We start from the raw sequence: 26,467 nt of genomic DNA, 5'->3' as shown, positions 1-26,467 counted from the left end.
GTCAGTGATTTCTTAATTTCTGTGTGCAGTGCAAAATAATTCATCTGTAGCTATTGATATTTTGACTAGAATAATATTATACAATCAATCGCATCTGCATTTGAGTTCGCATGGCTTCAATTATCAGCTTCCATTAGCAATCTTAGTTGAAAAGTATGCACATTTGGAGAAACATTGATTTATTCTTGTTTACTTTATTAATTATTTTTTGAACACAATATACTATCTATTGATTTTTCACTGAATTGCGCAATCTGAAAAGCTTGAAAGCGTGCAGGATCCGCGCATGTCATGAGTCACAAAGCTCTCATTCAGACTAGATTTGTCAAATATATTACCAGATCACAACTCCTGCTCTTAATGATGACGACTTCCGCCATTTAATTTTTTCTATATAAATAAGTGTTACAATGTGGTCAGCAGGCATGGAGATGAAAGAAAATTAAAAAAACAAAACGGGCTTTATTAATAATTAAAAACTCAAGCAGGAGAATAACGCTAAACCCACAATGCAAAAACAAGCCCTGACCAAGAACAACTGAAGCACATGGCAACATAAACAGAGGAAAGTATATAAACCAGAGGAAAGTAAATTAGACATATGTGAAACTAATATAATTAGAATCCACGTAAGATATCCACGTAAAACTTTCATCCTTAACACGTGCTAAAATGTGCTTAGACTTAGTGAGACGGTTGTCATGCTGAACGGCACAGATTGTGCTGGACCATTTTAATTGAGCAGTGTAACTTTTGACATTTTTGGTTGACTATTTTATTTGGATAATGAACAGGCTATGATGTCAAGTTAACAATGCTGGAAATTGTTTTGTACACGTGAGGCGATCTGTGCAATCACTTATAACAGTGGAAACAACTTAGAATTGTAATTTTGGTCATACAGATAAGTGTAAATCGTCATTTTAAACTGTAAAGGTTTAGTTTACTCTCACAAATAAAAACTAAATATTGTGCTTTTTTAAAATAAAGAAACAAACAGGTTGCCGCATTCTGCTGCCACAGGTTCCTTTCCATTAACTCGTTTTTAGAGCGTGTCACAAAAATTATACTTTTAACCTACTTTTATTTTTTCTTTGGTTTAGTGGTGATTATTTAAGTGAAATATATTTTGCATATCTATTCATTTTATATATATATATAATTTTATTATGTCTTTCACAGAAGCGTTGCAGATGCGTGATGTGACGATGAATGAATATTTGCGTATATAAAACGAAATCTTATTTTTATCTTGTTTATTCTAATTTATTCTAATTTAACAATCTTGTCGGTTAACGGTTATTGATTGGTTAACAAGTTTGGTTGACGTTTAGGGGAACAAAATTTAATGAACATCCCTAACCGTTACAAAATTACATCCACAATTACACAAACACCCAGTCTCTCAAAATCTGTTAAAGGAATAGTTCACCTGAAAATAAAAATTTGATGTTTATCTGCCTACCCCCAGGTCATCCAAGATAAAGGTGACTTTGTTTCTTCAGTAGAACACAAATAAAGATTTTTAACTCCAACCGTTGCAGTCTGTCAGTCGTATAATGCATGTGAATGGTAACAAAATCTATGAGAGTAAAAAAAAAAATGCACAGACAAATCCATACTAAACCCTGCGGCTTGTGACAACAGCTTGTGAAGTCTTAAGACACGAAACGATCGATTTGTACGAGAAACCAAACAGTATTTATATAATGTTTTACCTCTAATACACCAAATGTCCAACAGCATTCGCGAACAACCACTTCCCGTTCTGTAAATGTCGCGTAAACTATGGCAGGTCATGTACAGAATTCACATAACAGAAGTGATCGTGCACAAACCGACCGGTTTCTCACACAAACCGCAGGGTTTAATTTGGATTGGTCTGTACTTGTTTTTTTACTCTCATAGATTTTGTTACCTTACACATGCATTATACGACTGACAGACTGCTATGGCTGGAGTTAAAAATCTTAATTTGTGTTCTACTGAAGAAACAGTCACCTATATCATGGATGCCCTGGGGGTAAGCAGATAAACATCACATTTTTGGGTGAACTATCCCTTTAAGGTATGGCCATACAATATTAAACAATCTAATTAATGAACAACACTGCCTTTTAATCCTACAATTGCCATTGCATCAAGCACAACAACAAACAAAAAAAAAACATGTAACAATTTGTCAACCAACATGCAACAATGCATCATGTAAAACTGACTTTCATTGAAGAGGGAGAAACGAGAAACCAAAATAAAGAGTAACCAAAATAATTTAATATCTAGGATGTCAAACCACAGCATTCATCTGACTGCTGATTATTCCTTTAAGCTGCACTAAGTAATTGCATGTTTATGGCTGCGTCCGAAAGCTTAGGCAGCTGACTTTTTGCTTTAGGCAATGATTTCACAGCAGAGTTTGTACACAAAGGTACCTCACAAAACTGATTTCAAACAGGCTTCTGAGGAAGCATAACAGTCTAACCATCAACAACAAAACAAAGCACACTTTGATGATAACTAAGCAAACATTTAATTACTATAATACTAATTTCTCGCTAGAACGGAAATCAAAAGTTGAAAAACTCATTCAAAAACATATTTTTTCAAACAAACTGACCAACAACCGCGACCTTCAGCACATGATAGTGAGATGGACAGCAAAGGATACATCTATGCTGCCTTCAAAAACCAATAGGATGAAGGTATCTCAGCAAACAGAATGTGACAGAATCATTGGATCCGGGCATGCCTCCTTGCCTTCCTTCGCTTACAGAGGCAGCCTGTTTCAGCTTTTGGATACAGCCAGTTCCTGTGTTCAAAATCGCCCCCTATACCCTCATTCACTATTCCCTACATTACCCCACTAATATAGTTAATTTGAAGGAGAGAACAAGTGAGTAAATTTGAACACCTTTCAAATTTCATTCACAAATTTGAGTGCCGGAAGGGCTGCTGCTTTTTGCCTAGTTTGTGCGTGCTGTTTAATCATCATTTGGAACTTAAACTGGTAGCTCCAGTAGAAAGATGGAAATATTTATCTTGAACTCTGTCATGGAACCTATAGTATGCTGTAGCTACATTGTACCAGCAGTTTGGAAAATGGATGGATGGATGGATGGATGGATGGATGGATGGATGGATGGATGGATGGATGGATGGATGGATGGATGGATGGATGGATGGATGGATGGATGGATGGATGGATGGATGGATGGGCTGCGGGTGCTAGCTTCTGGTCAGGCACAGGAATTCATTCGGCATGTGACTTTCACAGTGCATTATGGGTATTGTCTAGTAGTGTACATCGTTATTGTGGTGCATCATGGGAATGAATGAGTGCACTGGAAAATATCCATTATGGTTTCAGACATCACTACAAATAGTTGTCCCATCAGATAGTGCCCTATTTAAAGGTATAGGGGCGATTTTGGACATATCCCGTGTTTCATTGGCTTTAATTGGTCTCCCTAAAAAATCTATACAACAGCATTACACTCTGCTGCCACCATCAGCTCTGGAACAACATGGTGGTTACCATGAAGGTACAGCTTTTTCTAGGCAACTGATATGACAGGAGTCTCATCTAAAATTACTTTTCTCACTGAAACACTGCAAATGAACAACAATTAATCAACAATAAAAAATTATTTCATTTTCAGTCAGCAGCGTTTACCTTTTTCACTGATGGACTCACTCTCCAGTTCCACATCCTCACAGCTGGTGTACTCTGGTGTAGTGGCCAACTCCTCCTCTGAGCTGCTGAAGCTGCCCATAGTTCTGAGCTTGCCAAGGCGTTTGCTGCGGTTGAGTCGAGGTGGAGGAGGCCGAACCGATTCGGATTGGTCTGAGCTAAGAGAGTCATTTCGCAGCATGCTGTCCATTTTGTCCCGTTTGTTCCTGCGCATAGCTGAGCTAGGGTCCAAGTGGTGCTGTTGGGGTATGGGTTTCCTCGTTGGCTCCGCCAGTCCTCGCCGGCTTTCACCCAGCACAGGACTGCGGTGTGGTGTTGGTGGGCTATGATTTGACATCCGATGTCCCGGTGAGCTCCTGTCCATAGAGTATGAGAGTTGACTTGGACCTCCCAATAGAGGGAGGCGCGACTTCCGCACACCGGGGCCATGCAGAGGCTCGTCAAGTTCTGTATAAGCAAGTGAGACGTCGCTGTGCCGCCGCTCATGCCGAGCACGTGACACCTGGGCGTGGATGCGCATCTGCTCCTCGTAGGGCTGGGGTTTAACCGGGTAGCGTGCCAGGTTGGGGTCACTACGGTATCGGGCCTGGTATTCCTCCTCACGCCGCCTCTGGATTTCATAGTCGTCTAACTGGCCGTCCAAACGCTGACCTTGCGAGTGCCAGCGTCCCCGACTGTCTCGATAATCGCCAACCTCGTTGTACATTCTTGAACTCCTTGGAGAATGGCCAGGGTCACGTCCGTAGTCGGACGGAGAGCGGGGCATGCCACCTTCAGCCGGGGCATACTGCAATCCTCCTTCCCCCTCCCTTTGGTTATATGCCGCGTTTGGGTCTCTGGATGCTGATGGGCTTCTGTTTCTAAGAATGGAAAAAGAAAATAAGGTCAATGTGACTGCTCAATGTAATCAATCACAAATGAGTCTTGGGCACCTCCATTTCTCTTCAAGAAATTCAGACAAGGAATGTGTAAAATTACTTCTTCTTTTTTTAGATAACTAGAGGGTAAGTTGTCTGAAAAACTATTCTACCTCAAGAAAGCTCTGTATACTACTCTTATTTAGGGTAATGCCCAAGACACAGTTCAGATGTGTTTCACGTAGGATGCAATGCATACAACGACTAGAATGCATGGTCTCGGGATGTCCATGGTTCAGGATGCTAAAATACTGGTCAGAAATCATGAGAATCTTCATTATGTGGGAAGTTTTGTGTGTGGGAGGATTTTACCAGTCTTACCAGACCCTCAGGCTGGCACAGACTAAATAGTTTGGTGCCAACAGTCACCTCAAGTTCAATGCCCATGGGTCTATACCCATTTGGCTTCAGGACTCTCTTGTTTAAGCAGGCATACATCAACAAGCATCACTGTTGCTCCTGCCCTGGAGCTCTTTCATTGTGAGGAGCCCACAGGGACTGTGAGAGTGGGCAGTTGGATCGGGTTCGGTGGTCTGGGACCTGTCTGCCATAACAGACCTTTGAGCCATGACTTTCATAGTGGTTAACCTTTAAGGCCAGAGAGTTCGGCTCTGGCCACAATCATGAGGGGAAGTATGTCACACTGAGTTAGAGAAAAACTGCAGTGCCAAGAGAGAGCCAGATGCATTTAGTTACAGTACCACCCTTTCTTTCTTTTTCATTACCTATGTCATGTCATGCCAACCAGAGTCACTTACAGCAGATGCCTCTACTCTCCAGCACAGTTTCAAAAATGAGACATTGGGATGGGTGGGATTGTTAAAGTAAACATTATTTTTACTATAGCTCATACTTACAGTTAGTGATTTGAACAAATCCATAACCCTACATATTAAACTTTAGATTGTAATTCATCTCTCATTATTTGTGTTTTAGGCACGAATAATACTTAAAATCACTTGTTGAGAAGAATGCACGTAGCATCACTGAGAACACTTTGGCAACCGCCCACAATACCTTACCATTATAGTGGTTAGTTTTGCATGGGCAAACATTTTACTTTTATTGACATGGGGGATACATCATTAAATGATTGGGCAGAGTCAGCAGCAGTACCACATTGAGCTGTACCACATTCCAGCACTAAATGATTGCTAAATATACAGTAAATGTGACATCATCCACTGTGCCATTTTATTTATGCTTGGAATATGTTAACCCTGTGCTAAAGCCCTATGAGCTTCTCAATCAGAGCAGCCTGACACACTGAAAAGCATGAGCATACTTTAAAACATATTGTGTATGTGTACAATATGCCATTACAACATTCAGGGGTTGTTTGCTTTAAAACAAAGATCATCTTAAACACAGCTGACACAATGAAATGCTAGACTGTATACATAACAGTGGTATAGAGATGCTTTACAATGGCCATGGAACTAAAAGATCCCAAACACTGATTTCCTCTGAAATAGTGCTTAATTCATCTTATTTATGTTCATTAGGTAATACCCATGAAGCCAATTAAATATATAACAATTCAAGTATTGTAATAAATGCACTGATCATTTGTAAACAAACACTTGGGTAACTGTGCAATGTTACAAAAATAGGATGGGATGCCTGTCAACTAAAAGCAACACATCATTTGCTAGACACAGACCATATAATTAAGGCCGTTACCATGTCTTAGACATTGGAGGGGGAACCAAGTTGGCCCCACTTTATATTAGGTGGCCATAAGTAATATGTACTTACATCAAAAAATAAGTACAATGTACTTACTGTGTTCAAATTGTATTGCAAAGCACTTTGCTGATGTTGAGGTGGATACGGGTAGAGTTAGGTACAGGTGTGGTGGTGTGGGTAAGTTTAAGGGTTAGGGTTAGGTGTAAGGGAAGTGCCAACTGTGTAATTACAAATGTAGCTACAGAAATGTATTACAGACGTAATTACATGCAGGTATATTCAAAATGTAAGTACACTGTCAAAACATGTATGTACACAATAAGTGCAGTGTATCAAATTATTAATTAAAATGTTAGTACATAGTAGTTAAGGCCACCTAATATAAAGTGGGTCCGCAAAGTGTTTTTGTGGGAGTTTGTATTAATTCTATTCGTTTATTTAAAGGAATTATATTATTAAAAGATTAAAATGGATTTAAAGAAATAAAGAAAAAGAAATAAGAATGGTAGAAGTTCCAGTTCTATTGTAGTTATGTAGTAAACTATTTGCAAATATATATATATATATATATATATATATATATATATATATATATATATATATATATATATATATATATATATATATATATATATTTTTTTTTTTTTTTTTTTTTTTTTTTTTAAATATACACACATTCCCTCTTATTTTCGTCTGCACCTATATGTAAAAATGCAAACCATTTGTTGTCACATCAAATTCAGTATTGATTTACATAAATAATGTCATATTTTTAATTCAAAATGGAGAAATTTTATAACAAATATCAAGTAGTTTGCATCAGTTGATATTACTGTTGGTCGCTGAATGTATTTTTCGTAAAACAGTTGTCAAATACTAAATGTTTAGCTACTTACATCTTATGATGTATTCTTTCACTGCTATAATTAAAGTGTTGCGACTTGGAGTTCACACTAAACAGTAAGCCGCCACTGAGGCAGACTAATCTAAAAAAAAAAAATAACATTTTACTTTTTTCATCCTAGCAACAAACAGAGCGGTCGGTGTGTAATGGAGTACAGCAGAGCAGCATCCGTAATATCAAATATTGGTGGGACAATTTGGCCATTTCTATTTATTCAGGGGGACTTGTTCCCTTCAGTGTCTATGGTGGTTACCGCCCTGCATTAATATTGTGAAACATTCAAACTAACTTTTCTTTTTGAATATATGTTAAAATGTAATAGAAGCTATCACTTCAGTCTTCAGTGTCACATGATCATTCTAATATGATGATTTGCAGCTCAAGAAATGTTTCTTATTATTATCAGTGATGAAAACAATGTTGCTTCATATTTTTGTGGAAACCAACATTTTTCAGGATTCTTTCATGAATAGAAAGTAAAAAAAAAAAACAGCATTTATTTGAAATAGAAATCTTCTAAAACATTATAAATGTCTTTACTGTCACTTTTGTTTAAATTAATGCTTTTTAAAAAAAAATAAAACTATTAATTTCTTTCAGAAAAACAAAAATTGGAACAAAAATAATAGTGTATATTGAAGTAATATCTTCACATTCAGGGTATTGATACTGCATAGAAAGGGCCTCAAACCCATTAAGATCCTCAAAACAGCATCTTAATGAGACAAAAAAGAGGAAGACAAATAGAATAAGTGTAATTTCTATATCTATGCAAACCTCACCACAAGCATGATAAGCTTTCCTAACTGTAAGGCTATCTCTGTGCGGGCATTACTCAGGCGTTATAATTACTCGTCTCGGGAACATCTGTACGCCTGTCACAAAACCGTCAACTAAGCAGCATTCGGTGAGAGGCACTCAACTGTCACACAAATGCTGCACAGGCAAAAAACAATCTTCCACGGCCGAGCGCGTCGCGCATGCACGCACCTGTCAATCAAGAGCTGCACATCTGGGCTGCGGGCGCGAGCATGTTGAGTGTGCGGCTGCATCAACCACAAATCCCTGTTTGAGTACCCTGCACCACACCACTCCGCTGAAAGGGCTGAAGAGGTCTAGCTGGGGGGAAACCAGGTCACCGCTACAGAAAACAGAAGCACTACTCCCGTAGTACAGCAGCTGCTAGCTTAGCGCATCATCCAGCCCTCCCAGCATGCTCTCACGCGCGGAGGCGTTACGGTCTGCGGAAGACGCCCCGCTGGCAGGCCGCACCGGAGCAAAGAGTCAATTCTAGAAAGCCGAAGTGGGCCGAGAGGTGCCGAGGGGTGCCGAGAGGCCGAACGCACGAGGAGCAAAGGCTTCTGGGAGTGGAGAGCAGTGTTACCATTTAATGCTGTTATCACAGGCTGTATTTAGCTGGAGGTCAAGCACGACTTTACCCTGCAAGGAGGATTATGGTACTTAGCTGATTACTGGCTGCCTGACGGTTATTGCCTACCAATTGTACGGCCTGGGAACTCCTTTTCCGAGTGCAAGACTGGATTTCAGCATAATCATCTTCCTCTTTGCCCCGGCAAACTCCAGGAACAAAGCGACACAATATCCCAGTGAAATAAACCTCTCTCGATATGATGCATCAGCATATATAACTTGGCTGTCTCAGCATGTATGGAGCAATTGCATGTGTGTGTGTGGGCGCATTTCCCAGAGCTCTGAGTGAGTGTGGGCATGTTCACAAATATTCATAGATCCGGTGTGTGTGTGTGTGTGTGTGTGTGTGTGTGTGTGTGTGTGTGTGTGTGTGTGTGTGTGTGTGTGTGTGTGTGTGTGTGTGTGTGTGTGTGTGTGTGTGTGTGTGTGTGTGTGTGTTTGTTGAGGAAGGCACAACAGTCCGGTCTCTTTTTCAAGCAGACAGATTAACACTGGGCCTTGTGAGATTGTGTGCATAAATGCACCTGTGTATCAGTGAGAACATAGCGCCACCTAGAGTCAATGATATATAATACAGTAGCTGATTGGTGTTAATTAATTGTGTGTATGATGATTATATGAAAATGAAAAGTATATTTTGTATGTTAAAATTACTTTTATGAGGGTTTTTAATAGCCCATGCAAATATCTACAAAAAAGGAGAGTACACAAACATGCTGGAATTTAGTGGTGCATGATTCGAGGGGGAAATCGAATTGCGATTTATCTCATTAAACCTGCAACTGAGAATTTAAAATGTAAAATGAATTTGCTGCGCATGTTTGAAGGGCTGTACAATTTGGATAAAATGTGATTATATATCACTATGGCCATAAAACATAATAATAAATCAAATTTATTCAAATTACTATTAAAGCTAAATAACAATATGAATAATATTGTAATATTTCATTGTACATTACATTTTTTAACAATAATAATTATTTAATTTTACATTACAACTGTCAAATTACAATACAAATATTTATGGCTCAATTTCGTTTTTTAATGTCAAACCATCAAAATGTTATTTTGACAAAACCGCAGGGAGTTTCAATCTTCTCTTTTGTAGATAAGTATGGGAAAATGGTTGGTTAATGCTGCGTTCCCAAGTGATTCACACTCTTAGAGCAAACGCAGAGGTGGCAACTCAAAATGTAGAACTCAGAGAGTGAGATGCTCATGTGTAAATGAACACAGTGCCATGCTTCTCTCTGAAACACGCAGCCCACATATTTATTAAAAAAGGATACATAACACACACCGTTTCTGCCAATCCTGTTAATCTTGAGTACCTATATACCTATTGCATATTAAGAGCTAAATAATGGAGCTAAATATTCACGAGCACACACATACCTATGACACACACACACATAGGGGTGGGCGATATCTCGATATTTAAAATATATCTTTTAAACTCAATATGGATTTTGACATATCGTATAAATCGATATATTGTTTATATTTAATTCTGATTCTGCCACTTTGCTTGTTTGCCTTCTCTGTGCTGTGCTCGCACGCTTCCCGCCTCCTTGCTTTTGTTCCCCCTCCCCTCGCATGTTGTCTCATTGAACACGACGGCGTCCGCAACTAGGTTAGGAGTAGTTATCATGTTGACAAGCGCGTGCGTTGTTTAAGACTTAGTTTAGAGACCACGAATTTCCTTCTAACACAACTGCTTGCTGAAATTCATAAAGAAATATTAATGTTCATCAGAGTTCAAATCACCCACAGTCAGGTGATTGACACTACTGGTGCGAGACGCACTCTCAGTCGCAATCATGTCAGTTTATGATTTGTGTCAAACTGATCGCATGGTTTTCGGTTAAAATGTCAAAATGATCGCATATTATTTAAAAACTTTTAAAAATTATTGCAATATCATAATTATTATTATTTTGTCAGCTTTATCACGGGATTATGATGAATAGGTCTATGCATGTTTTAACCAAAAGGGAAAAACGCGACATCCTGGGTGTCCTATGAGACACAGTGCTCTTCTTTAAGTTGCACTGTATCATATAGCCTACCTTCTGACGTTCATATTTCGTTCTGTAACTGGAAAAGAAGGGAAGCTCGCCTCATGTGTAGCCTACATGATCCGCATGATGAGGCGCTCACGCTTTAGTAAAGAGCGCGACATCTAGCATACTGTTTGAATTTTGATACAAATTTAACAGGAAGTGGTGTTATGACAAAATCAGTTTATTTATATCTCAGTCATGCCCCAATCTTTCTGCAAAATGCTTACTGTTTACTTTAACTGTAAAAAAAGGGAGTCTTTGATTCATGTTTTGAAGGCATGAAATGAATGAAAAGAATTAAGGCTATATGTATTATTTCTTTTGTTTTACAGTTAAATTATTATTATTTATGTAATCATACATGAAACATGCAATGTCATTTCATATATGAAATGACTACCTCTTTGCACTTCAATAAAAATATTATGACTATGATATTTGGCATATTTGTTTTTGCTGTAGTTTTTAGGGGGTTATTTTTCCTGTAAAGATATCGAGATATAGCAAAATATATCGAGATATATTTTTTGCTCCATATCGCCCAGCCCTACACACACACAATACATCATGGCATTATCCCTGGATAACTTTCGATTCACTATGCTTTCGTGTTGTTTACATTATATCCACTTATGCATGGATTGCCAAAAAACCACAGATATTTGATGCAGCTTCATTCACCACCTGCGGTTTCGACTCATGACCGGGAACAAACAAACACATTTGCAGAACTCCGCTGCTGCTCTAGAAAAACAAACTGCATCCACTGTTTCCTCAACAATGGGTTATTTGGGAATCTGAACAAGGTTATCTTTCCTTCACAAACAAAAACGTACCCGCACCCGCTCATTCGGGAGAAGTGCTCATACAAGGAATTCTCTTTATGAAGTAATACAGGGTCATATTTGGGGGGAAAAAAACGTTCTGAAACTTTGTATTTGGCACAGTCATACGCCCAACTCTGTTTGTTTTTTTGGCCCTGTATAGCATGAGCATCAACTCTTTAACAGTGTAAATAAGTCAGAATGCATGAAAAAGCATTAGACCCCCCCCCCCCCCACACACACACACACACACACACACACAATAAAATTTAAACCTTAATTTTGATTTACCGCAAAGCCCTACTAGAAATGTATTCAGAACCTTATTTAGACCCATAATGATTTTTTTAAATAATTTTCATAATATATTTAAATTACATAATTTCATTATATATTTAAATAATTTTCATAACTTGAGGTTGCGTGAACAGATCTTGAACACCTGCATTTATCTGCCAGTGTGAATGGAACACAATCTACAGATCCAATGCAGAAGAATTTCTATTTTAGCTTGCAGTTTATATAGAATGTGAAAATCTTATGAGATGAGAATGACTCTTATGACCCAGTCTTTTTTTCAATACATCAAAAACAGTGGGAGTGATTACTGAATTAATTACACGCTCACTGAATCACAAGTCAGATCATTTTCAATCATGTCTGACTGCAGCTCCTGTGTTAATGTTGTATTTAAGGTTTCTAGGCCTTTTAAACAGTGTAATCTAGAGCCCTGCGCGACACTGTTTTCTTCATCCCGCTCCCACCCGCGGCCGCCAAATTTCTGACCATTACCGCCCGCTCCCGCAACGGATGTGTTACACTCCCACCCGCTCCCGCAATATGTATGTCCACTCCCGCCCGCACCCGCAAAACTATGAGAATTTATTCACGCACAATAATAGAGATGCATTGATTTTGTGTCTTATCCCGTCCCGCAGAAGAAGAAAAAAACACAAAGGCCTATTTGTATTGATATTATTAAAGAGACTCATGGGGTTGTTTGTTTCGTTTCCCTGGCCTGCATTTAAAAAAAAAAAAAAACAGACAAAACAATACATTCAAATATAATTTCATTTTTATCAAAAACTTTGCACATAAAAATAGACTGCTTTGCAAAAAAAAGAAGAAAAAAAAGAAGAAAAAAAAAAATTATATATATATATATATATATATATATATATATATATATATATATATATATATATATATATATATATATATATATATACATAATATGATAAACTAGGCTACATGAAAACTTTGAAGAGGGAGAACAGAGCAGGTGTGTCGCCTCAACCCAGACGTGCCAGATTTGTGCCCATTGTAGATGAGTATTTTTGCACATTTGTCACAATGAACAAAGTCCAGCTCCTTTCCATCTTCATCATAAACAATTGAGAAACTCCAAATGTCAGGCTTTCCTTGCTTAGCTTTTGTGCTGTAAATACCTCGTTGACATCTCCATCATGGCGCTAGGCAACCTCCCTATCCCGTTTTTTTTAGCCGCCCATTCCCACCCGCAGCATAATTCAAACCGCTCGCTCCCGCGAGATTTGCGTTGGGTCCCGCGGAACACGGCGGGACTCAATCCCAATGCAGCCCTCTAGTGTAATCTTTGAAAATGCTATATATGTTTAGTGTTTTTTATTTAATATGTACCTTAGGACATATTATAAAGTTAAGACAGCCTCTATGCCACAGACTGTGCAATTAAAATCTGTTTAAATTTCTTTAAAGTCTGTATAAAAATGCCAGCAACCACCTAGAACACCCTAAGCCACTGCAGAGCAATATAATAGAAACCACCTACATTCTGCCTTCAGTCTTCAGTGTCACATGATCCTTCAGAAATATATATATATATATATATAAATATGTAAATAATAATATCATTGCGCCACTGGTATGGCAGCAAAGTTCCTGGATTATTACACGGGAATGAGAGTATAGTTCCTAGCCATATCGATCTCCTTTCATTTCCCGTGGGCCTTGTAACACGATGTAACTATACACATCGCAACATGTAAATAGGAGAATATTGGCGTTATATTGTCACTTATTAAGCAGTAGGCTAGATGGAGCCGTTTACCTCCAGTCTCTGTACTAAGCTAGGCTAGTGGTGGGTGCGTCAGACAGAGTAATGGAACGCACGGAGATGAAAATGGTATATTTGGACTTATCTAACTCTGGGGGATACGGTGAATAAGCTTAAGTCCCAAAAAGTCGGCGTGTTCTTTTAAATAATTTTACTCACCTTGAGGCCCTCTAGTAGGGTTAAGAGAATCACTGCACAAGTGGGAATGACACACTGCACCTTCTCAACCAATGTTGCTAGTAGCAAGGTTCATCATCCAGTCCCACTTTAAGAGAGATGGTATAAAATCAAATCTGTCCAGGACATTGATTTCAGCAGAGCATATGTGTTGTGATCAGCCTGTTGGACCCTCCACACAGTGATCAGACAGCAGCAGAGATCACAGCCTCTCACCAAGGGGGATCTGTCTGACCTGCTTCCAAGTAAAAAGCTCTAAGACTGCCTTATTAGCTTGTCAAACACACACACAAGCTGTAAGTAGGGCATACCCCAGTAGAGCGGGACACGGAAGAGGTGCAGAAAATTCAGGGAAAAGAATCAACAACTGTGAGGTAAATAGACCTAACAATAAGAAATCAGAGTGCACGTCTTCAGAGAAGAGATGAGATGTCGTCGCAAGATGGAGGAAAGCTATTTTTGATTAAAGTTTACAAGGGAACATGAATTTATAAACAATAATGATGTGCATATATAATTCATTTATTACAAATACTGCCATATTCTATTAAAAATGGGCCATCACATTATATTAAGACATATTAAAATCAGATTAGTCTTAAATATTCAATATCTTAGTGTTTGTTGTATTATTTAATGTATTATATTTGCATCATAAAATGAACTGGCATTTGACCATACAAAATTCATTGCCACAATGCAAATTGGGTTGCCAGGGTGTTTTTATGTGGTTCCTAAGGTGCAGTGAAATTTTTAGCATGTTGCTATGGTTTTCTGGGTAGTTGCTAGGGCATCGCTTGATGGTTTCTATAATGTTCTCTGTGATTTTAGCACATTGCTATTTGAGGGTTTTTTTTGGTGGTGGTTGCTAGGTGGTTACTATGATTTGTGTTGTTGTGTTGTGTTGTACTATGTGATTACTATGTTACTATGTGAGTACTTTCTAGTGCTGTATGTTGCTATGTTGATGCTAAGGCATTGGGGTGGATACTAAGCTGCCCTGAGTGGTTCCAAGTGTGTTTTGTGTAATTTTACCATGTTATTTGGATGCTAAGGTGTTGATCGGTGGTTGATAGAGTGCTCTGAATAGATGCTGGCATGTTAGTGTGGTTGCTAGGGAGTTGCTAAGTAGTTGTTAGGATGCTCTAGGTGGTTGCTAGTACTTGTTAGTTTTAGCCCGGTGCTATGCTTGGTTTTTAGGTGGTTGTTAGGGCATTGCTAGGGTGTTACTAGTGCATTCTAAACATTTTAACATGTTGATATGTAAATGCTACAGTGTCAGGGTGGTTCTTAGGGGTTTGCTACATTACTGGGCGTCTTTAGATAGGGTAATGGGTTAGTTTAAATTATGAACCTAATAGGGCTGGGATAAACGATTATTTTTTAAACGATTAATCTAGCGATTATTTTTTCGATGCATCGATTAATCTAACGATTAATTTGTCCTGTCCGATTCTGTTACGATTCGATTCGATTATCGATTATCTCCCCATTAATTGCCTAATAGCAATGTATACATGTTGATTTAATTATCTGAATGAAAAACTAATTCCTTAACATTGCAATATATGTTGATTGCTCTTAAAATTCCAAAGTAAGACTATATAAGAGCAATGCATTCAATAAAACCTTGAAAACAAAGTACACACACACACACACACACACACACACACACACACACACACACACACACACACACACACACACACACACACACACACACACACACAAATAAGTATAAACCAACAACAAAGAAACACAATATACGATTTTTCTATGTATGCAACTCAGCCTACAGGCTATGCCCATCGATTAAATATCAACAAGTTGGTTAATCAAATCCAGGGACACACTGCAAGCGTGAGCGTCTCGGCTGCGTGGCGTGTCCGTTTTTGTTTCGGCTCCCATGTTAACGGGTTGGAGTTTGCACACTGCCTGTGACACGCGGAAAACGCGTGCATGCTAGAAATAGAAGAGCGCCTATTTTTCACGCGTGTCTCCAGGCAAACAATAGGAAAAGATGTTTATATATCATTTTGACACGAATACATATTATCAAATGACATTTTCATGTTTGAAAGTCTGTAGGTTTACATAAATGCAGATATAGGCCTAATTGTAATAATAAAAAACGACAATTGTCGATTTTGAAATATTGCAACTGTCAATACAGAACAAAAAATTGTAGCCTATTTTGCCCTCAATACCATAGATATGTGGCTACTGCCGACGTTATCTTTGCTGTATCAGTAGGCTATTTATGTTTAACATTAAGAACAGGGCTTCCCTCCGCATCAATAGCAGCAGCAGCGCCGCGTCAGACACGCTTCTATAGTGTCCAAAGGCAGAGAAAACGCCACGCAGCCCCGTGGCTGACCCGCAACAGAAACGCCACGCGCATCCGCGGCATGACAGTGAAACAGTTACATGTAGAGTGCATTACGGAATAGTCCTGGGATGAAACTGTGATACCCTCGGTCACATCAGCGCGATTAGACATTGAACACTTTAAATTTAAAACAGCTTATTATGTAGGGAGCCAATGTGCCCAATGCTTTCACTTGATGCAAACGTTTGTTTTTTGTGATTAAAATACATAAAATATTACCAAAACATCTGTCTTCCTGTGTGCAGAAATTTGTTTATGTAGCCGTGACAACAAAACGCGTGCGCGCACGGAGCAAGCGCTCTTAACACAGACGCGCATGCCTGTGTTAAGAGCGCTTGCTCCGTGCGCGCCGGGTGCCAACCCGCAAACCTTGCACTTCTGAAAGTCTGAGGAGCCACCCGTATTGCTACCATAGATATACATAATAAATAATATACTTAATTACATAATAAACTTTATTATGTATATCTATGGTTGCTACTACTCTCCGGCGCCGCCTTCTTTATTTTGAGTCTGACGAATCGATGCGCAAATTTTGCGTCGACGTATTTTTTGCGTCGACGTCAAGCGTTGTCCCAGCCCTAGAACCTAAGTATGAGCAATAGTGATGCTTGCCTTAGCAAACACTACTAAAATATGTCTCTCTTAAATCACAGCTGACTGCACTGAACTGTTTTAATAAGCTTCACCATTAGTTAGATTACAGAATGCTATAGACCTGTCAATTAATCCCACCCAGCCCAAGCAACACCAATATCCAGAGACAATACCACTCAAAAACACAACTCTGCGCTAAGTACAGCGTGCCAGACATGAGTCATACTTCAGAAGGCAGTAACGGAATGCTCCAGAACGTTGGTGCAGTACTCTGAATCTATTAGTATGCTCGTTGTGTTCCAAATATGCACTGATTTTAATTACCTACTCTTCTGATTCGGGATACATCACCCAAGCACTGCACTTCTGAAGTAGTAATGCTGTTTACTGGAGTCCAAAACCTCAGTCAACTTCCTCTCTTTCCAGTGGAAAGGGAAGGAAGGCTTAAAACACACACACACACATTTCACTTTTTCATTCACTATGTTGTTCTAAACCTATATGACTTTTATTTCATCTGTGGAGTACAAAATGAGTTCTCTTTCTCTTGGAATTACACGAGCATTCCACAGTTTAGGGTTTAGACTTTTTTTTAAATACATTTTTATTTTTTTATTGCTGAATAATGGCTGCTGAAAATTCTGCTTTGCCACCACAGGAATAAATTACATTTTAAATATATTGGAATAGAAATCATATTCTTTAAATCGTAATAATTGTTCACATCATTTACGGTATTTTTCATCAAATTAATTCAGCCTTGGTAAGAGATTAAAAGAGGTAAAGAAATATTACTAAACCCAAACGATTTGAACAATAGTATACAATGAACAGGAACTAAATCTTTCAAACTTCAAGATCAAGTATCATAAAAGTAATACATATGACTTGGGCGCTATATTCCAAGTCTTCTCAAGTCATGCAATAGTTATTTTTGAGAAACAGAGCAACATTTAAATTTTAACAATTATTATTTTGCAGAGGTGTCAAGTAACGAAGTACAAATACTTCGTTACCTTACTTAAGTAGAAATTTTGGGTATCTATACTTTACTGGAGTAATTATTTTTCTGCCTACTTTTTACTTCTACTCCTTACATTTTCAAGCAATTATCTGTACTTTCTACTCCTTACTTTTTAAAAATAGCCTCGTTACTCCTCTTTCATTTCATCTTGTTTAAAAAAAAAACTATGCAGATAAATCGCGTCATCGATAGTGTGAATTTGATTGTGGATGGATGAGAAGTGTAAACATATACCATTCCAACACCCTATTGGTTACATCGCGCCTGCACATGACTCAAAGCACAAATCACACACGGTGTTGCCAGATTGGGCGGGTTCCAGCGCACGAGCGCGCGCACTTTCAGTCAATCAGCGATCAGCAGGCAGACGCGCTCATTCGTGACAGCCAGGTTTTTAGCGCGATAACTCGTTGTAGATGTATATTCAAGTGATTGCTATGCTAAAGTGGCATACATACAGTATATATATATATATACACAAGCCGTTTCTACAGTAAGGAGTGGTAGAGTGAACCAACTCTCAAACGTGGATTACACCTGTGACTCGAAGACTATCATCATGATCCTGTCCATCATAATACACACTCAGGACATCTGCAACTAGCAACCCCAACAGCTGCTGAAAGAGGTTTGAATCAATGATGAATCAGTTTTGACTGGGTTAAGTGCATGAACTTCACAAGGGTACTGTAGTTTTGTCAGAGCAAAGCTAAACGCATTCTTGTTATTTTTTTGTCGGCGAATTATTGTACAGTATATATATCAATGAATTACGCATTTTGGCAGTGGTGTGTTTTAACGTGTGAAATGCCTGTTAATTATTTGCTTTTTCCGATATCTTATATTGGGCACTGTTTGCACTTAAAGTGGCTTCTTCAATAAAATATCATCACATTATTTTGCCAGTTTTGGTGACCTTTGAGCCAGTGGCGCCACCAGGGGGCGTAGGTTTGGGGGGGACGCTAGGTACTAGTCCAATCAATTTTTAAAATAAGCAAAATGACGTGTCCCGTATCAAACCAATATGGGACGCGATGCACAAGATTGCATTTTAGCGGCGCTTTGCTGCCATAGCGACGGAGTCTCGAGAACATGCGCTGGAAACCTGCGCGGTTTTTTAAAAACATGTCGAGCGTCCACAGTTTGAACGCAAGAGGATTTCCAGATATAGGGCTGTCCAGTAACTTAAGATGAACCTAAGACAAACTGCACCCTTTGCAGAGAAGCATTTCAGTGTCTCAGGCTGTCTGACTTAAAGCATGTGATGACAGACACATCCGTGAACTAAAGGTAGGCCTATTGTTTTTTTAATGGATAATATAATATAATATTCCATACTTTATCAGAGCTTGGCAGACTTATTTTTTCTAGACATTAGAACGGTTAATTTAATAGGTTATAGCCTATTAATGTTATCAATTTATCATTTAGCAGTTTGATATTTAAAAAATATTTAGTTTAAAATGAGACAAATAATTACATAATAATATAGTCATAATAGTAAATTAATAAAGAGGATTAAACATTTTTGAATTTCAGATTTGTCAGTAAAGTGGTTACTGGTTCAGAATGACTGCTTAAAGAGACAGTGCACCCACAAAAAATCTGGCATAATTTCCTCCCCCTCAAGTTGTTCCAAACCTGTATGCATTTCTTTATGTAGAATACAAATGAAGACACATTCCTACCATGGAAGTCAATGTTGCCCCCAAAGCAAACATTTGGTTACAAACGTTCGTCAAAATATATTATTTTATGTTCAACAGACCAAATTTAATTTTTGGGTGAACTATCCCTTTAAAGTACACCAATACAGGCTTCTAAAGAGCTCTTCAGAAATAAATAAAATAATCAAAAGTAAAATAATTTAAAATGTGTTCTGTTGCAAGTTTACATACATGATTCCATGTTTATTGTTGAGCTGCTGTCATTGTTTCATTGTCACTCTTATCACTCTTTAACTGCCAAGTTCATAAATTATTTTCAAAAACGGATTCAAAACTGATTTGAAAAAAAAAAAAAACATACACACAAAATAACTTATTTTCAATATAAAAAATGATTGTGGACTGGATATTTGTTGACCTTTTATCACATTCTTGTACGTCAAAGATTAGTAACAACACTGGCTCTGATGCATTGTTAGTTTTTGTGCAGCATCAGATTTACATTTTTTTTAATCCCTCATTTATATGCAGTTATTCTATACAAATGCCAGAAACTAAGCTTCTTCTTTTTTTCTTCAGCACAGGCCTATCTAAAGGGTTAATGGTGCCACCTGGTTATCAACTGTAAAAATTACACATTTTACCTCTTCCCAACTGGGAAAACCACCAACAATCAAAAATGCATGATTATATGGTGTCATTGCTTTCCAATCAAAAAATGTGGCTATAATGGAAGTCAATGGGGCAAAAACAGCCACGAACAATAAATGAGGGAGGAAAAATCTGATGCTGCACAAAAACTAACAATGCATCAAAGCTAAAGTTGTTACTAATCTTTGACATGCCCAAGACTTTTATATATTTTATATTTAAAACGAGTCATTTTGTGTGTATGTTTTTTTTTCCAAATCCATTTTGAAAATCATTTATGAACTTGGAAAATAAAGAGTATTATTATTTTGGTACTGGATAATTTGAACTGAAGAGCCTCATAAATTAATAGACTTATTAATAAGTCTTTGTGCGCTCAGACAGCTACAGGTCAGCTCATGCCCGTCAGTCAACAATTTCAAAAGAAGTTAACGTTAGAAGACGTAGACTACTGGTAAGTAAATAAGTCAAAAAATATTTTTTAGTAAAAGACGACGCGGAATTATGTGTCGTGACGTGCTACAGGCCGGTTTACTACACCAGTAGAATAAAATTCTGAAATTATGGTTTCTAGTTTTGGTGTGCCACCCCAAGATTTTAAGTGATCCCATCTGGCCACCCCTATGAAAAATTTCTGGAGGCGCCACTGCTTTGAGCCCTGCACAATCCTTCTTATGACAAACTCCTGCAGTCATTAAAATAGTTCAGCTTTGTTTGTAATGTCCAATAGTTATATTTCGTTTAGTTTCTTTAATAAAGTTAATTTAGAAAAATGTTTGGATAATTTGTTTGTTTGTTAATTTTTTTTAAAGTGACAACCAAGCAGTCAGTGGCCGACAGTGGGTATGAGGTTAGGGGTGCAAAAGTCAGGGCCCGTAGGGCTCTAAAGCGTCGACTCAATCTGGCAACACTGATCACACATGTAGCCTACATTTACATTCCGATAAAGGTTATTCATAACTTATAGGCAACTAGCCATCATATCTTCCGCTTCAGGAAACATGCTCAGCAGTACACATATGTCCATTGTACTAAAATGCATACATTTTCAATGGGTATATGTGGCTGAAACAGGTAGCTAGTGCATCCCAAATTTTTCAACATTAACATTTTAATATAACATTATAGTCATTATGGCCTTTAGAAAAATGTTTTTTTGAGGAGGTGGGGTAGAGCACTATAGGCCCCGTGTTGTGTGGCCTTAGCTTTTGTCTTTAATGGCATTTTTTTCCTTACATTACTTTTACTTTTATACTTTAAGTAGTTTTGAAACCCAGTACTTTTACACTTTTACTTAAGTAAAAAGCTTGAGTTGATACTTTAACTTCTACAAAAGTATTTTTAAACCCTAGTATCTATACTTCCACTTGAGTAATGAATGCCAGTACTTTTGACACCTCTGTTATTTTGAGACAGATCTTAATAGTAAATAATTTGATCCAGTTCACAAATCGTCAGAATGATTTATTTGTGAATCAAATTGAACGATTTTGACTTAAATTTCAGCCATTTCCTACAGTGGCTCAGTAGTGCAGCCATACTTAATTAAACCTCAACACAACGCAATCGCCACAACACAACGGAAACAAGCCACAACACAACGAAATCGCCAAAACCACGGAAACAAGCTACAACACAATGAAAACGCCACAACCCAACGGAAACAAGCCACAACACAATGAAAACGCCACAACACAATGAAAACGCCACAACACAACGAAATCGCCACAACGCAACAGAAATAAGCCACAACACAACAAAATCGCCACAACACAACGGAAACAAGCCACAACACAACGAAATCGCTACAACACAATAGAAACAAGCCACAACACAACGAAATCGCCAAAACCACGGAAACAAGCTACAACACAATGAAAACGCCACAACCCTACGGAAACAAGCCACAACACAACGAAATCGCCAAAACCACGGAAACAAGCTACAACACAATGAAAACGCCACAACCCAACGGAAACAAGCCACAACACAATGAAAACGCCACAACACAACGAAATCGCCACAACACAACAGAAATAAGCCACAACACAACGAAATCGCCACAACACAACGGAAACAAGCCACAACACAACGAAATCGCTAAAACACAATAGAAACAAGCCACAACACAACAGAAATGCTCCCGACCATGTGGGGGCTCTCGGAGTGCAATAAAGTTCGTTTTCCTTGCCATTGTTCTATAGATTAGCCAGACTTACAAAGATATTAACATCATGATCAGTTTGTAGTGCATAACCATTGTATATCAACATGAAATATCAATTCCACCAAGTGGTTGAAATGTATAATTTTCTGAATTAAAATTACTTCAATGGTGCAATGATAAGCGCCTGCAAGTCCCAGTGATAGTGATTAAAAGCATTCAGGAGTATAAATATGCAGCTATAATGCATGTAGGTGATTTTGAACTGATATTTCATGTCGATATACAATGGTTACACACTTCCATTTAACCATACAATGGTTTAACTGATCGTAGTGTTTATATCTTTGTAAGACCGGACAATCTATAGAACCTATACAAGGAAAACCAACTTTACCACACTCTTAGAGCTCCCTCGTGGTCGGGAGCATTTCTATTGTGTTGTGGCAATTTCGTTGTGTTGTGGCTTGCTTCTGTTGTGTTGTGGCTTGTTTCCGTTGTGTTGTGGCGATTTTGTTGTGTTGTGGCTTGTTTCCGTTGTTTTGTGGCGTTTTCGTTGTGTTGTGGCGAATTCGTTATGTTGTGTCTTGTTTCTGTTGTGTTGTGGCTTGTTTTCGTTGTGTTGAGGCGATTTCGTTGTGTTGTGGCAATTTCGTTGTGCTGTGACGATTTCGTTGTGCTGTGGTGATTTCGTTGTGCTGTGGCTTGTTTCCGTTGTGTTGTGGCTTGTTTCTGTTGTGTTGTAGCTTGTTTCTGTTGTGTTGTTGCTTGTTTCCGTTGTGTTGTGGCGATTTTGTTGTGCTGTGGCTTGTTTCCGTTGTACTGTGGCTTGTTTCCGTTGTGGCTTGTTTCTGTTGTGTTGTTGCTTGTTTCCGTTGTGTTGTGGCGATTTTGTTGTGCTGTGGCTTGTTTCCGTTGTGTTGTGGCTTGTTTCCATTGTGTTGTGGCTTGTTTCTGTTGTGTTGTGGCTTGTTTCTGTTGTGTTGTGGCTTGTTTTCGTTGTGTTGTGGCTTGTTTCCGTTGTGTTGTGGCTTGTTTCCGTTGTGTTGTGGCTTGTTTCTGTTGTGTTGTGGCTTGTTTCTGTTGTGTTGTGGCTTGTTTCCGTTGTGTTGTGGCGATTTCGTTATGTTGTGGCAATTTCGTTGTGTTGTGGCGATTTCGTTGTGCTGTGGCTTGTTTCCGTTGTGTTGTGGCTTGTTTCTGTTGTGTTGTGGCTTGTTTCCGTTGTGTTGTGGCTTGTTTCCGTTGTGTTGTGGCTTGTTTCCGTTGTGTTGTGGCTCGTTTCCGTTGTTTTGTGGCGATTTCGTTGTGTTGTGGCGAATTTGTTGTGTTGTGTCTTGTTTCCGTTGTATTGTGGCGATTTCGTTGTGTTGTTGCTTGTTTCCGTTGTGTTGTGGCAATATCGTTGTGTTGTGTCTTAATTTAGCATGGCTGCACTACTGGGCCACCGTATCGTCCTCACACAAAGCTTGAATAAATTCAGAAGACTTGGAACACAAGCCATACTTATATGACGTTGAATGCTTAACTCCATGGAAAAGAGTGGCAGATTATTTAAATTTTCTCTTTGGGTGTCAAGAAAAAGAAAGTCATACATGTGTGGACTGACATAAGGGTGAGCAAACTTTTGCTTTAAATGCACTTCCTTTCTTGTAAGGATCCCTCTATAACTAATGGGCACTCCAGTAAGGAGGGATTTGAAACACTTAGTCCAGCGCTGCACACAGACTGTCTCTATTTTGGGCCTGGACAGGCAGGTCATAGGGCCGTAGAGTGCCTTGCAGGCTGCTGAATAAATTATTTGTTTCTTTATATAGTGGGTGAAGCGGATGCCGGTTAAGTCGGCAGCCTTAAAAGAGGATGCGAGCGAAAGAGTATAAATGAACACACATTGGGTCCTCTGACGCATGCCATGCAGCACAGTGCAACGAGAGACGTGGGTGAGCAGCGCAGTCAGATGGGAGACTTTGTCTCATTTTAAATTAAAACAGATTTCCTCTCTCTTCTCTCTTAGATAAACACTGCCCTATTCATCCACTCCAGTCGAGCCCTTTCTAGCACTTTCAATCAGATTTCACACAAAAGAAAAATGCAGTGCGGTGCACAATGGCTGAAGTGCAGAAAATTGCAGTGGCTCCGAGCGCAGAAAGCTAAAAATGCGTTGGCGACCAGCTCGAGCTAAGTATCCCTGTTATTTCTATAGCAAAGTTTGTTTCTCAAGGGCAGAAGTGATGAATATTTCTCAGCGTATTATCAAAGGCACAGAGATGTCATGTCGCTGTCAGTGACGGAGAGGATGGGAGCTCTGAGGGGGATGAAACGGCTGTGGGTTTGGGAAATGACACTCTACAGTCTAGCAAGAAGTGTTGTGTGCATTCTTTTCATGTGAAGTCAAGGCAGTCCTCGAAAATGCCAGGGATGAAGGGACGCACTGATACTGTGTTCATGTTCTCCTACTCTGTAAAATGCCCCAGCATGCAAAATACATGCAGAATTCATTGCAAAAACACTGACGCAGAGCTAAATGTCAGTAGAATGGATACATTTCCATATTCATTTGATGTACTTGGAAAGAAATTAATACTTTTATTCAGCTAGGATGCACTCAATTGATCGAAAGTGACATTTACATTGCAAGTAAAAAAGTATATTTTAAATAAATGCTGTTCTTTTATGCTGTTTCTATTCATCAACAAATCATGAAAATATTTTCAGTTTCCACAAATATTTCAAGCAGCACAACTGTTCTTAACATTGATAATATTAAGGAATGTGACACTGAAGACTGTAGTAATGTAATGGTGCTGAAAATTCTGCTTTACCAGGAATAAATTACATTTGAAAATATATTCAAATAGAAAACAATATTAAATTGTAATTTATTTTTTTCTTTTCTTTTTTGATCATACAATTTTTATTCCATAAAATTGGTGAGCATAAGAGGCTTCTTTCAAAAACTGAAAACTCTTACTGGTGATCAGTTACTGTGCCCTGTACAAAAACTTTTTTTTTTTTTTTTAAATCTACTTTTATGTTCCCCAGAAGATAAAAAGTCATAACAGGTTGAAGCAACAAGGTGAGTAAATGATGACAGAATATACATTTTTTTGGTTAACTGCCACCTTAATGAAAATATTAAGCATGCTACACCTTCAACTGTGTATGCTTACATCAAATTTATTTTACTTAAACAGGCATCAGTTACTGGAAATACCACAAAGAAATGTTACATATCAAATTACTTTTAGGAAGTATTTCTGACTTTGACTTTTTAACCATAAAACTAATACTTGTCAAATATGTAACATGCATTACTTTAGCTGTGTCTCATTTCATATCATCTTGAAGGCTGCGTCCTCCGGAGGACACGTCCTGTGAAGGATGCAGTATATGGAGTGTCCTCAATCAGAATTAAATGAGACGTCCTTCGTAGGACACACAGGCAGGAAGTATCACGTTACTATGCCAACACGTTCAGCCTCGTTTCGCTCTCACCGCAGTTATATGAATGAAAATTATTTATAACTTGAAAATGACTAAGAAATGTTTCTTGCTTTGACAACAATGTACTGTTCTTAAAGGGGGGGTGAAACACTCAGTTTCAGTCAATCTCATGTCAATCTTGAGTACCTATAGAGTAGTATTGCATCCATCAAATCTCCGAAAAGTCTTTAGTTTTATTATATTTATAAAAGAAATATGGGCTGTACCGAGTCTTTCCGGAAAAAACGAGCGCCTGGAGGCGTATAGTGTGGGTGGAGCTAAAGAACGACGAGCGTGCAAAGCAGTGACGTCCTCAAGCGTGGAGAAACTCATGGCTATCACAGATAATGATCCAGAATCATTCGGAGGCTGAAATAAATTGAACAGGAGAAACGGCAACAGCAGGACGTCCGTCTCTGTGGTATGTACTGTATTTATGTACTATAGTAGTTCTTTCTTTTCTTTTAAAAGTAAAATTCCCCTAAACTGGCAAAGGCAAGCAAAATTTGTCTTCAACAGATGCTCCATCTCTTTTCATCACTTACTTTAATTAATTGAAATACATTGAAAACCCCCCTAAATTTTAATGTTTTTCATTTAAGCCGAATAAAAGGGTATCCGGCTAAATATTGTGACCAAATAATATTGCTATACTCGCCTGTCCTATATAAATAGCTCCAAATGTGATCTGAGAACAT

At 38.4% G+C, this 26,467-nt stretch overlaps 1 protein-coding gene across 8 annotated transcripts in view; it reads right to left on the bottom strand.

Moving 5' to 3' along the window:
• Positions 1-26,467, bottom strand: part of rims2b (regulating synaptic membrane exocytosis 2b) — a 241,805-nt gene that overhangs the window by 118,298 nt on the left and 97,040 nt on the right. For all 8 annotated transcript variants that reach the window (XM_067426681.1, XM_067426679.1, XM_067426682.1 and 5 more), the window contains exon 5: positions 3,674-4,551. In XM_067426681.1, the coding sequence (XP_067282782.1) occupies positions 3,674-4,551 (878 nt within the window). The remainder of the gene's footprint in view (positions 1-3,673; positions 4,552-26,467) is intronic.

Source organism: Pseudorasbora parva, chromosome 19 (genome assembly GCF_024679245.1).
Source record: "Pseudorasbora parva isolate DD20220531a chromosome 19, ASM2467924v1, whole genome shotgun sequence".
Lineage (NCBI taxonomy): Eukaryota > Metazoa > Chordata > Actinopteri > Cypriniformes > Gobionidae > Pseudorasbora > Pseudorasbora parva.
Note: the sequence above shows the minus strand (reverse complement) of the source record. Positions and strands in the feature narration are given on the sequence as shown.